Source organism: Balaenoptera acutorostrata, chromosome 1, assembly GCF_949987535.1.
Source record: "Balaenoptera acutorostrata chromosome 1, mBalAcu1.1, whole genome shotgun sequence".
Lineage (NCBI taxonomy): Eukaryota > Metazoa > Chordata > Mammalia > Artiodactyla > Balaenopteridae > Balaenoptera > Balaenoptera acutorostrata.
The window spans coordinates 24,676,920-24,689,484 of NC_080064.1; the positions used below are offsets into that span (position 1 = coordinate 24,676,920).

At 58.0% G+C, this 12,565-nt stretch overlaps 1 protein-coding gene across 1 annotated transcript in view; it reads right to left on the bottom strand.

Annotated features, from left to right (window-relative positions):
- Positions 1-12,079, bottom strand: part of SDC3 (syndecan 3) — a 36,322-nt gene extending 24,243 nt beyond the window's left edge. The window contains exon 1 of the mRNA XM_057529457.1: positions 11,855-12,079. Coding sequence (XP_057385440.1) covers positions 11,855-11,992 — 138 coding nt within the window. The 5' untranslated portion in view covers positions 11,993-12,079. The remainder of the gene's footprint in view (positions 1-11,854) is intronic.
- Between the last annotated feature and the right edge of the window lie 486 nt (positions 12,080-12,565).

The following is a 12,565-nucleotide window of genomic DNA, read 5'->3' on the forward strand; positions in this document are numbered from 1 at the left end:
AACATGGCCTTAGCTCCACATGGACAAAGGATCACCCTGGGCGCAACCACAGACCTGCAGACGGCCCCCCGAACTCAGAGCCGGAACCGCCTCTTCTGGAGCTGAGATTGCCCCAGATCAGCCTCCTGGCTCCCCCGCCTCACAGGAGAACAGGATTCACCCATCCAGGGCTCAGCTCCCAGGGGCTACCCAGGGACCTGCCCTGGGGGAGCTGTTCTGCCTCTCAGTGCTGGGGACCCTGCACATCCAAGCTCCGCTTTTGGGCTCGGCGTCCTCATCTGAACAGCGAGGTGAGGGGCTGACTTCCTGTGGCCCTTTGCCCTTGAAACTACACTTCTGGAGGGGCGGATGAAGGGAATGGGGGGTTCCAGGCCCAGAGGGCGAGGAGTAGAGTCGTCCCTCTAGCCCTGACCCTAAACACCCCCTCGGCCCTCAAGACCCCTGTCCCTCAGGGGACTCTTCGGGTTCTGGGCCCCTGAGTCGCAGCCGGGAGACGAGAGGTTCCCATCAGCCCCAAGGAGGGACTGAGGCAGAGGCCTCGGGGGAACCAGAGCAGGAGAGGCAGAGAGAAAAGGATGGGAGGAAGGAGAGGAACAGTGGGCCGACAGAGGAGGAGGTGTGCAGGAGGATGGCCGGTGGAGGGAGATGGAGGGCAGAGGGGGAAGATCTCTCATAACCAAGCCTGAACCTCCGGTAAAGAGGCAGGAAGTGCCCTCTTGCCCCAGTGCTCCCCGCTGCCAGCCTCCACTCTCCTCTTCTCCAAGCTCGGGGATCACAGGAGGAGGGGGCTGGGGAGAAGGGAGGAGATGGGACAACAGGGGAGAACCAGAAGTAAAATAGACTGAGGAGGTGTGAAAACATGAAGGAACAATGTAGCAATGTCTGAATTGGGAGAAATGAAACAATGTAATATGTGTGAAGCTGACCAGGGAGATGATATAATGGGCGGAGTAGCTGCTGCGACAATGTATCCAGGTGAGGGCTCCAAGGAGGTAAGGATGTAACCCTGTGGGGAGCCAGACACTATGAAGCAAGTAACAGAATTGGGGCTTAGCAAAGAATCCTATAGCTTGTAGAAGAGCAGTGCCTGGGAATCTAGAACAGGGAAACAGGAGAGAAGGGTCTGAAAAAGGGCTCACTGTGCTTGGGAGCTGGGAGAAGAGGCTGGTAAATGATTCCCAGAGGAGGGGACATCCGTGCTGGGTTTTGGAGGATGAGCAGGAGTTTGCCAGAGAAGAACAGTCCACAGAGAGTGAACAGCCATGTGGCAGACATGAAAGCAAGAGAAACAATGTTGTGCTCTATACCCAGGGAATAGCCAGGAGTCTTGGGTGGTAGAAGGGGGGCAAAAGGATGAGGCTGGAGAAGCACACTGAGTACACTGAAGGGAATCAATTTGGTATAGAGTCTTGGGTATGAGGGCAGCTGGTTGGGTCAGGAAAGGCTTCCTGGGAGAGGTCAGTGGGAGCTGGGCCTGCAGTCTGGGCAGAAAGAGACAAGTAAAGAGAAGAAACATGGTACAGGGGATGGTGCCCTGCCTAGGAGTCAGGAGACATAGTTCTTAGTCCCAGCTCAGCCACCAACTTGCTGTGTTACTTTGGGCAAGCCATTGTACCTCTCTGAGCCTCGATTTCCCCATGGGCAAAACAAAAAGGCTGAACTAACAGCTCTCAGAAGACCCTCACTATGACTCGAGAGCATTCCTTCGGCCTCGGTTTCCCCTTCAGGACAATGACAAGTTGGACAACAGTGTTTCCAAAGGCCTTCCAGCTGAAATCATCTTCAGTCCTCTGATCTTTCCCCAGCCTGGGCTGGCCTCAGCCCATGGCCCAACCTGAACAGAAAACATGCAGCAGAGAAGCCCCGTGTGGAAGCCAAGAGTCCCAGGCCCAGCTTGGGGCTCCCCCAGAGCAGCCACACAGGCTCACCCAGCAAGACCTGACTGGCCTTAAATTCATCCTCTCGGGGCACCACACTTTACAGTTTGCAGCACACGTGGTAGCATGCAGCAGAGCTTGTGCATCAGATAGTACTCTGAGGCTAGACTGTTTGGGTTCAAACCCTAGTAAGTGTGCCACTTACTAGCTCTGTGACCTTGGACACGTTTCTTAACCTCTCTGTGCCTCAATTCCCTTTTTTGTAAAACCAAGGTAATAATGGTAGCTCCTTCATAAGGCTGTAAAGGTTAAGTGAGCTTTTATACATAAGACATTTGGCAGAGTAACTTGCACACGGCAGGCACTCAACAGGCATAATTCAATATTAACATCATCACATCCATGCTCTTGTTGTCATCTCATGCCAGCCCCTCAACGTGGGGCTGCACCCATTTTACAGACCAACATCTTCTACCTTGAGGATGGAACCCAGTGCCTTGGTTTGGACTCAAAGCCCACCTTGTGAGCCACTGGTTCCCCCATGCTGAGGCCCTCTGGTGTTCAACTGTTCAGCCCCAAAACACCCCGTGGCACAGGGCCAGGCACCCAGGAGGTGACCAGTGAATGTCTGTTAAACGTTAAGAAGCAATACACTCTCATTAGAAACAGCGCCGCCTACAGCAATGGCTCTTCCACCCCAAAGGGAGGTATGTTCCCATCTCCACATATGCCTCTCCCCGAGCTGGGACTTACTACTTTTAACCACACTTCGGTTCCCTAAATATACCATGACTTTTCCCACCTCTGAGCCTTTGTCCACCTTGATCCCTCTGCCTATCAATGTGCTGCCATCCTTCAAGGCCTGGAACAAAGGACACCTCCTCCATGGAGCCCTCCCTGATTCCCCAGAGCCAAAACCAACTTCTCTTCCCCCTGACTCACTTCCTCAGCCCCTCACCTAACTGGGAGCTTCCTGAGGTCAGAGAGCAGGTTGAGCCCCCTCAGTGTTCCTAGTGCTCAGCACAGGCCAGACACAGAGGGGACAGCAGTAAACAGTGCCTGCAGTGACTGGCAGGTCAGCAGCAGAGTAGGGACAAGAACCCAGCACTGGACTCCCTGCCCAGTTGCTCCTCTCTGCCCAGGAAACCAGACTCACAGCCCAGCCTCCAGTTGGCCTGGATCAGGTCCCAGAGGCTGGGAAGGAACGTGGTGCTCAGTGCGATGGGCAAGGAAAGGGCCCCTCCTACCCTGGCCCAGGAGGAACCATAGACAGGCCACTTGAAGGAAGCAGGCCTCCCATCCTCCCCCCAACCGAGCAGGTCTGCCCTCCCTTCCCAACTGGGCTACCCCAGGTCAGGCCCTGCCCTCTCTGGCCTCTGGTCTTTCTGTTAGTTCCTCAAATGTGAAGACTGGAAAGGCCCTTGGGTCACCCAACCCAATTTCCCCACTTTACAGATGTGGAAGTAGAGGCTGGGGGACAGGGGGGGAAGCTGCCCATGGTCACATGGCAAGCCACCTCTCAGATTCACCTCTGAGACATAACAACAATCTTAGGGAAAATATAATCATTTAAATACGTAAAATAAAAGTAACTATTCAGGAGCAGCTTCCTTTTAACTAGCTGCCAACTCGTTAACTAGCTGCAACTCCCTCCAGCACTGCTCCTCATCCCAGCCTAGTGAATGAGGCATTATTGGCCCATTTGACAGAGGAGGAGAGTAAGGCTGATTCAAGGAGTCGCTTACCCAGGTTCACAATGCTTCTGTGGCAGAGCTGGGATTCGAACCTGTCTGCGGGTGGGAGGCAGGGCCTCCTCCCTGCTTCTCTTCAATGCCTGCCCTCACAGCACAACACGCCTGCCACAAACCCACTAAGCAAGGCTCACCGACAAGATGCAGGACACACGCAAGATACACCTGCACACCCACAGCCCCCAGCCCAGGGCCAGGTAGAGAGCAGGTGCTCGATCAATGTCTGCAGAATGAACAAACTAGTCCATCAAAAGACAGGCCCGGTGCCTGAGCCCACGCAGCCCTGAGCCTCCTTGGCCTGCCCGATGCCCCCAAACAACACGGCATCTCAGGAAGCAGACTCCAGCTGCTTGCTAACTGCCTCACCTGGGGCACACTGCTTAACCTCTTGGGCCTCTGTGTCGCCATCTGTAAAATGGGGTAACAATACCTACCTCATAGGGTCGTGGTAAGAACTGAGATAAAGCATGTTAAGCACTTGGAACTGTGCCTGGTACACAGCACGTGCTCTGTTAAGTACCAGTCACTATCACCGTCACCATCACCATCGTGCCTGGCTCCCCGACAAGGGAGCAACTTCATGGCAGGAGCCAGGTAGAATTCAGCTGCAGACACCCTCACCCCACCCTCAATGGCAGCCTAGCTGTGAGGAGGTGGCAGGAAACACGTGGTAGGTGAGCGAAGGGCTGAGACAGACATGGGCACCCACCCCAGCCGTGGGCCCTGGAGAGGGTGGCAGTATATGGGTGCTGCCAGGCACCCCGAGAAGCAAGAATATCCTTCCCCTGCTCCCACTGTAACAGCCCCCCACCTCTCCAGGAGCTTTGCCTGCTCAGTCCCCATGCAGCCCCCCACATCCCAGCCCAGGAAGGGAAGGCAGGCCTAATGAGCCACCCACAGCGCCCTGGTGCCCGCAATCGAATTGGCAATCAGCTTGCTGCAATTAGATTTCCCAGATCCTGCTCGTGATTGATTCTGAATTACCCTTATTAAAGTCTGGGCCGGTGAGCAGGGCTTGTGGGGTGGGGGCAGGACAGGGGGGGCCTGGCTGGCAGCTCAGGAGGTGCAGAGTTCTAGGAGGGCTTGGGCTAAGGCTGATCCCAGAGTGAAGCAAGCCCATGGCCCAGAAGCGGGGTATAGGCCCTAACCAGCATCATCCCCCACCCCACTCCCACTCCTCAGATTCCTCCCCAGCCCCCCAAGTCCCCACCACTCATCACTCATCTCAGAAGACCCCGGTCCTGAAGGGGTGTGATAACAAGGTCAGCAATGGGGCAGACAGAACCCAGAGTAGCTGAAAAGCAACTGAACACCCAGCTCCATCAGTGCCCAGCCGTGTGAGCTCTGACAGGTGGCTTGATATCTCCAAGCCTCTAAATGAGTGGAATGTCACCAGCGTCAGAAGGCTCAATGAGACCACCTCCCCAGTCCTTGGGCAAGGCCCCAGGCCATCTCTGGGCTTCAGGACTCCCATCTGTGAGACAGCAGGCTGCAGGGCTGCGGGGCTGATGGTCTCTTTAGGGCTCCCCCACCCCTGAGGTCCTATGCAAACAACAACAGTCACCTACTCTGGGCCAGGACCTGTGTGATGAATGGAACACAGCCGAGGTACTCCCCAGCTGGGAGGAAAATGGAAAGAGCCCAGTGTCACCATGTCCTGGGCTATACCTCAAACAGCAAGGTCTCTCTGGGGTTCCAGGACTGGAAGGGCCTGAAGAGTCATCAAGTCCAATCTTCTGCCTCCAGACTTACCCACAGGCTGCCAACAGCTCCAAAAAACCAAATTCCCCATGAACTCAGTACCACGAGGCACTGGAAAGTGCTTCCTCTAATCTGGCCCAAATCCTGCCTGCTGCAATTGGGAGTCCAGGCCCACGTTCTCCCTCTTAGGGTAGCCCGGTGGGGATTCTGCTTTGGGTCATTCACGATCGTTCAAACTTGGTTCCCAAATTCTCCACCCCCAAAAAGCAATTCCTCGGTGAGATCAAGAAAGGGACAGGAAAAGAGCAAAACCAAAGCAGGTAAATGGAAGAGATCACTATTTGTAGGAGCAGCCCACTTCTTATCAGGCACTTTATTATTTTGTGTTGTTCATTCTCAAAGAACTCTGAGGCAGAGGTATTCTTAGCTCATTTTAAAGAAGAGGCAACTGAGGCTCAGAGAGGTTAAGTGAACTTGCCAAGATCACACAGCCAGAAATTGGCAGAACCAGGACTTCAACCCTGGTCCAGTTGGCTCTGGGGCCCCTGTTCCCTCAACAACCTCAAGCTGCACCCTCAGGTTTGGCGACCCCAAAACAGACATAGCACCAAGGCCCAGGTGGGGATCCAGGGGTGGGAAGAAGGCAGACCTCAGCCAGCTGGGGCATGTAGAACCCTCTCCACCTGGTATAAAAGGCCAGCACAGGCATTCCCTGCCCTCCACCCTCAGCAGCCAGGTAGGGAAGGGGCCAGATCACTTGTCAGGGGCCACCCTCACCCCATCCCCCAGCTGGGCCCTCAGCCATCGCTGCTCAGACTCCCCCTGTAATCACGGCTTCCTGTTTGGCGCTGAGACTGGGCCTGGTCAGTGGGGGAGGGGAGCGGACACCCCTCTGGCCAGGGCCTGCTCTGGAGGGAGGGGGGCCGGAAGTGAGGCCTACCCAGCCTCCTGGAATCTTGGGAGGCTGGGAGCCAAGGCAAGGGGAGGGGGTGTCAGCCAACAAATATTTACCAGGCGCTGGCCTGATGTTCCCAGGATGTGGTGGAACATTAGAGGGGACAGCAAGACAAGCCAGGTGGTCTGGGACCAGCCCAGACCCTGCTCGCTGCTTCAGGGGGCAGTTGGGGGGTGAGCAAGGGGCTGGACCCTGGGACAGCCTCGGGCTCCAGTCACCCTGCCCCCCACCCCGGACACAAAATCACAGGGCTCCAAGCAGCTGGGCTGGAGCCCAGTGCCACAGGGCCTCTGTCCCACCCAGACGTGGTGGCCGCGCCTTGGCGCTCAGACCGCAGGCCCACCCCATACGGCCCCCTGGCGCCTCCAAACCCACGGGCACACACCTTGGACCCAGCAGGACTCTGCCAGCCTCACTGTCACCCCAACTCACCTCCAAAGTAGACAACACAAAGCCCCAGCCTGGGCTCCAAAGTTCACAGTCCTGGCTTCCTTCCTTCCTTCCTTCATTCATTCACTCATTCATTCATTCAAACCATTCAATTCTGGGCCAGGCAAAGAGTTAGACTTGGGGGTTCAGCAAAGAACAAGGCAAACACAGAGCCTCCCTAAGGCACTCATGGTCTATCAAGAAAGTATTCTGATACTTCTCCTGACTGCTGTGTGACCTCCAAGTCACTCCCCCGCTCTGAGGCTCAGTCACTCAGGCCAGAGAGAACCTTAGGTGCAAGGGGGCCAGGACTCAGGGATGGGGTGGTAGGGATGTAGATTTGGGCTCCACACAACTTTCTAAGGGTCAGAGGGGTTTAAAGGCAGGCCTGGTCGCCTATGCAGAGAGTGAGCCACAACACTGGGGGCATCCAGCGTGTGTCCAGGGGGAATGGTGGCTTTTTTAGACCCCTCTCATCCTGAGGTTCTAAACATTTCCCCTGTCCTGTGCCATGATCACATGACCCAGACACAAGCCCCCGCACCCCCCCAATCTTGTTGACTCCCTGCACAGTTTATAAAGCTCTCCCTCGACCCATCCCCCATGACCTTCAGAATAGCTCATTTACAGATCACAGAGCCTTGTGAGGCAGTGGAGGAGCAAGGGCTCCAGGGCCAGACCCTTTCCCCCCCCATGCAACATGCCTCCAAGGCTACAGTGAGAATTAAATGAAAAAAGATAGGAGACATGCCCAGCCCAGAGCCTGGAAATGAGCAGGCATTCATGATACAGGTAATGTGGGCATAATTTGCGGGTAGGGAGGGCCCAGAGAGGTAAGTACCTTGCCCAAGATCACACAGCAAGAGAGGGTAAAATTAGGACTGCGGGCCAGTTCTATTAGCCTGCCAGGCCCTGGCTCAATCCAGCTCTGCCACTTGCCAACTGTGTGACGTTGAGCAAATCACTTAACCTCTCTGTGCCTCAGTTTTCTTCATCTGTAAAATGGGAGTTCTAACAATTCCTACCTCCAAAGATTATCATGAGGATTAAATGAACCAATGCATATAAAGTGCTCAGTGGGCAGGGCTCTCAGTATGCCTTAGCTGCTCTTTGTATTATTAAGCCCTCAGAGGTGTGGAAGCTGCCTCCCAAATCATGGCCTCAGCCACTGCCAGGCTCACCACCTCCCATCCCCAGCTGTCTCAGTTTGCTCCAGCCTTCAGGAATCCTATTACAGCCCCTTCTAGAACAACCCATCCCTCTCCCCCCAGGCAGCTCTGGGGGATAGTCCCAGCTCCAATGGGAGGGGCAGGAGGGAGGCCTGCAGCAAGACCTGGCTTCTAGGGGGAGCTCTGTCTCGACCCTCTCCCCTCCACGATGCCCCTCTCATTCACCCCACTTCTGCCCCAGCATTTTCCATATGTCAAGCCCAAAGCAGCCCCTGCCCCAGTGCTGCCCTGGGGCCTCCCGGGACCCCATGCCCCAATCCATGGGGTGGGAGCAGCCATTTGTTTTCAAAAGGCCACAATGCTTTTTCTCCAGCAGAGCTCAACCCCACACCAACCCCCAATATGAGGGAACAAGAAACACACTGAATTTGTAGCTGGGGGCACTGTGTTGCTCCCCAGGGAGCAGAAAGCACAAGGTTCCAATCCCAACTCGGCCATGAGAATGGTGTGACCCCCGCCCCGACCAATAACACCCCTAATAACAATTGTATACATCAAGTATTTGTCCTCAGTTGACAGGTAAGAAAGCTGAGGGTCAGGGCAGGCTACAGCTTGCTCAGTGTCATGTGGCAACCACTTTTATAGCTTAGCTTAAAACCTCCTCCTCCAGGAAGCCCTCCCTTGCCCTCCGGGCTCCCTCCTGGAAAGGCCCCATCTCCTGAGGGCTCAGTGGCAAGCTGTGCTCAGTCTCCCCAAGGAGCTTATTTTCTCATCACAACACCCCTGTGAGGCTGGCACTGTTATTGTCCCCATTTTACAATGAGGACGTTGAAACAGAAATCCCTTACCCAAAGTTTCTGTCCCCGGAGCCCCTGCCACCTTGGGTGCTAACAGCAACAGATCCCTATGGTATCCCTGTGTCAGGACCTGGCCTGGAACAGTCTAGGGAACCCCACATTTAATTTTTACAGTGAGGACAATCTTGCCCTGGCAACCCAATGTTCACAGTCAACCAGAGGAGCTGGAGGGAAGAGGAGTAGGGAGCTCCTGGATACTTGAAATCGTGGGGGTGGGGAGGGAGCAGGAACCACCAGGCATGGGGCTGGGGATTCAGAAGAATTCCCTGATTGATTTCCCCTTCCCATGGTCCCTCACCCTACCACTCCCCATCCCTACCACATTCCCAATCACAGAATGGCAACCTTGTAAAAGAACAAGAAGTGAACATTTGCTGAGTGTTACTATGTGCCAGGCACTGTGCTAAGAGCTTTATATGTTAACCCCGCTCATTCTCCTATTCTCCCCATTTTACAGAGGTGGAAATGAAAGCACAGAGAGGTTAAGTAACTTTCTCAAGGTCACATAGCCACAAAACAGTGAACTCCCATCACTGGGAATTCAAACAAGGCTAAGACACCTAAATCCCTTTCAGCCCTGAGCATCTAAAGAACACTTTCCAAGCTAAAATTTCCAGGATCCCCACACTCTGGGTCTTTCTGGGTAGCGACTTAAGTACAGCAACTGAAGTGGCCCTGAAGGCAGATGTCTCTCAGAGTCATAATTAGCTGGTCTCTCAGGAGAGAGGACTCCCAGAGCAGATGCCAGGACACACACGCACGTACCCCAACTCACCACCTGCAGCGCGAACGAGCCCCACTACTCCTACTGAGGCCATCCTGGAAGCTGCTCCACACACACACACACACACACACTCCCTTTCAAGCTGGTGGGCACCTACGTGTCATCCTGCCCTTCCCCCACCCTGGGCCAGCCACTGCCCATCCCAGTGATGTCCTGGGAGGCCCCCGCCACGGAGGCCACTCCTGGAGCCATCCTGGTTGGGGCTCTTCTGGTCTAATCTCAGTCCCTCCTGCTGCAGGCATCACCCTCTTCCCCTGGTGTGGCACCCTGGCCACTGGTCACCACCCATTAACCCTTTGCCTCCCAGGCCAGATGAGGTGATGTCCTTGCTCGGCAGCCGTGGCCCCTGGGAAGGGGTGAAGCCTGGAGAGGGATGCCCCCCTACCTCATCTGGAACCCCACCCCTCCTCTCCTCCAAGTCAAGCCCACCATCTAAGCCTCCAGGCCCAGACCCCGGGGGTGTGCTTTATCTGCCACCCAGCACTGGGTCTGAGCCACACCCACTCTACCTCGACCTCAGATCCAGGGGCACCCTGCCTTATCGGGGCCTTTCACCTCCGTGCGCTCATTTAATTCTTTCCACCACCTCACGGGGCACAGATTACGAGCCTTGTTTTATGGATGAGGAAAAGTTGTTCAGCGAGGGACGTGACTTGCCCAGGGGTCACCCAGCTCGGGATCCTGCTGGGCTGCCAGGTCTAAAGCATGCTGTCCGGCGTCCCTTTCATTCATCACACACCAAACACTGACTGAGCTCTTCCTGTGGGTGGGCACATACATCCTCTCATTTCATCTCTCAGAAGGGTGTTATTAGCCCCGTTCCACAGAGGGGGAAATGGAGGCTCAGGGAGGTGAGACAATTTGTCCAAGGTCACACCACGAATCAGGGGAGGGATCAGGATTTGAACCCAAGGCTGTGTGATTTCCACATCTTTGATTTCAAAGATGGTCTTGCAGAAGTGTAGCTGAGAAAGTGACCCAGTTGCTAGGATGGGCTGGGTCCCTGTCCCTCCCAGGGACCTCTTTTCCTCACCCTACCTGGGGAAGAACTGGGGATGAGGCACCCAGCCCACCAGGCCCCATACTCAGCCTGGCATTCAACACTCCCCCATCCCCCCACCCCCAGCTCATAGCCCCCAGATGGGAAAGGCTGAGGAGTAGCCTGTCTGTCCGAGATGCAACCTCTGAGCCCCTGCCTGACCTCCTCCCATTTCACAGACTGGCCAACCGAGGCCCAAAGAGACTTGCAGTGGCAGAGCAGGCACCCGGGGGTGTGGGGGGGTGCCTGAGAGGCCTGGGTCCCTCTCAGCCTGAGGAATGGGGAACAGGCATAGCTCCTAGAACCAACCAAGGGGATCGGGCCTAGAAACCCCCCAGTTCATGCCCAGGCCAGGCTCCAGACACGTGCCCATAGGGAACTCACTTGGGACCTGGGTCCCTCAAAGGGGAGGAGGTGGCCTTTCCTCCTGCTCCCCCTGATGGAGCTGGGACTGAGCTCAACCCCACGGCTGCTGCGGTCACTCAAAGGGACACCCAGGGGTCACCTCATACATATATATATACTCACCGCTACCTGCACACTCGGCCCCACTCAGGGGCGCAGGCTCCACGCACGGGGTAACCCATGCACCTGCCAGCACACGCCTGCACACACACGCACACACACTCCCATGGGCTGGAGCACACACCCACCACAGAGGTGTCCCCCTCAACACACTCACCCCCGGAAGGCACACACAGCATGGCCAACAGTCCCCAGCCCGTCCCCGGCACACACCGTGCACAATGGGTCACCCTGACACGACCACACGCAGGTAGGGCACGATGGCCCCCATCCATGGGGACGGACTGGTCCTCACGCCTCATCCTTCACCCGTGCACACCCCACAGGTCCCAGCACCCTCCACGGAGGTGGCCACACACGCGGTCACACTCACCCACCCCCTCAGGTCACCTTCACACAGGTCACCCTTCACCCCTCCCCCTCCCCGGGCCCCCTGCCCTCCCGCCGCGACCCTCGGAGGGAGGAACCTAACGCACACCCTCCCCCCGCAGGGGGAGGCGACCCGATTCCCTAAAAGTGGCCGCGGTCCGGGCACACCCACGAAGCAAAGCCACGTCTGCTCAGACCCGAGACACGCCCAGCGCGGCCCCGCGCCCGGACCCCAGCCCGGACCCCAGGCCGCCCACGGGGAAGGGTCCCGCCCCCGGGAAAACGAGCCCCCGGGGAAACGAGCCCCCGGGAGGCGCGGGCGGCCAGGCACTGGACCCCCGCCCCCCACCAGGCCGGCGCGGCGCCCGAGCCGGGGCGCGGGAGCGGGAAGCACTCACCCCCGCGGCGCGCCCCGCCAGCAGCAGCAGCAGCAGTGGCGGCAGGAGCAGCCCGCGGGCCCCTGGCCCGGCCGCGGCCCCGGCCCCAGCGCCAGCCCCGTGGGCGGCCCCGGCGCGGTGCGGCGGCCCGGGCTTCATGGCGGCGGCGGCGGCGGCGGCGGCGGCGGGCGCCTTTGTTCCCGAGGCGGCGGCGACGGCGGCGCGGCCCGGCGGCTGGCCCGGCGCGCTCTCGGTCGGGGCTCCGGCTCGGCGGCCCGGCTCCGCCCGGCAGCTCCGCGCCCACGGCCGCCGCGCCTGCAGGAAGCGTGCGCCGCCGCCAGGCCGCCCCCAGCGCGGGGGGCGGGGCGGGGAGGGGCGGGGCTGGACGCCGAGCTCCCCACGCCGCCCGCGGCCGCCCGGGTCCCCCCGCGCCCCGCACGCGCCCGCCCGCCCGCCGCGGTATGAGGCGGCGGGAACGTGCGACCCGAGACGGATGGCCGGCCTGGCGGAGACTTGCACTGGGGTCGGGGTCCCTCAGCGCGCGCCTCCCTGGGCCGTCGCAGGGCTTGGAGGGGAAGGACCCTGCGTGCGGATGCGGGGTACGACCCGGCTCGTCGGAGGGTCTGGGTAGATGGGTCGCATCTGCGTGACCATTAATACCCTCCCGCTAACGACTCGGTTCACTGGCTCTCCCAGGACCCATCACCCCCGCCCTCAAGCCGGTCCACAGAG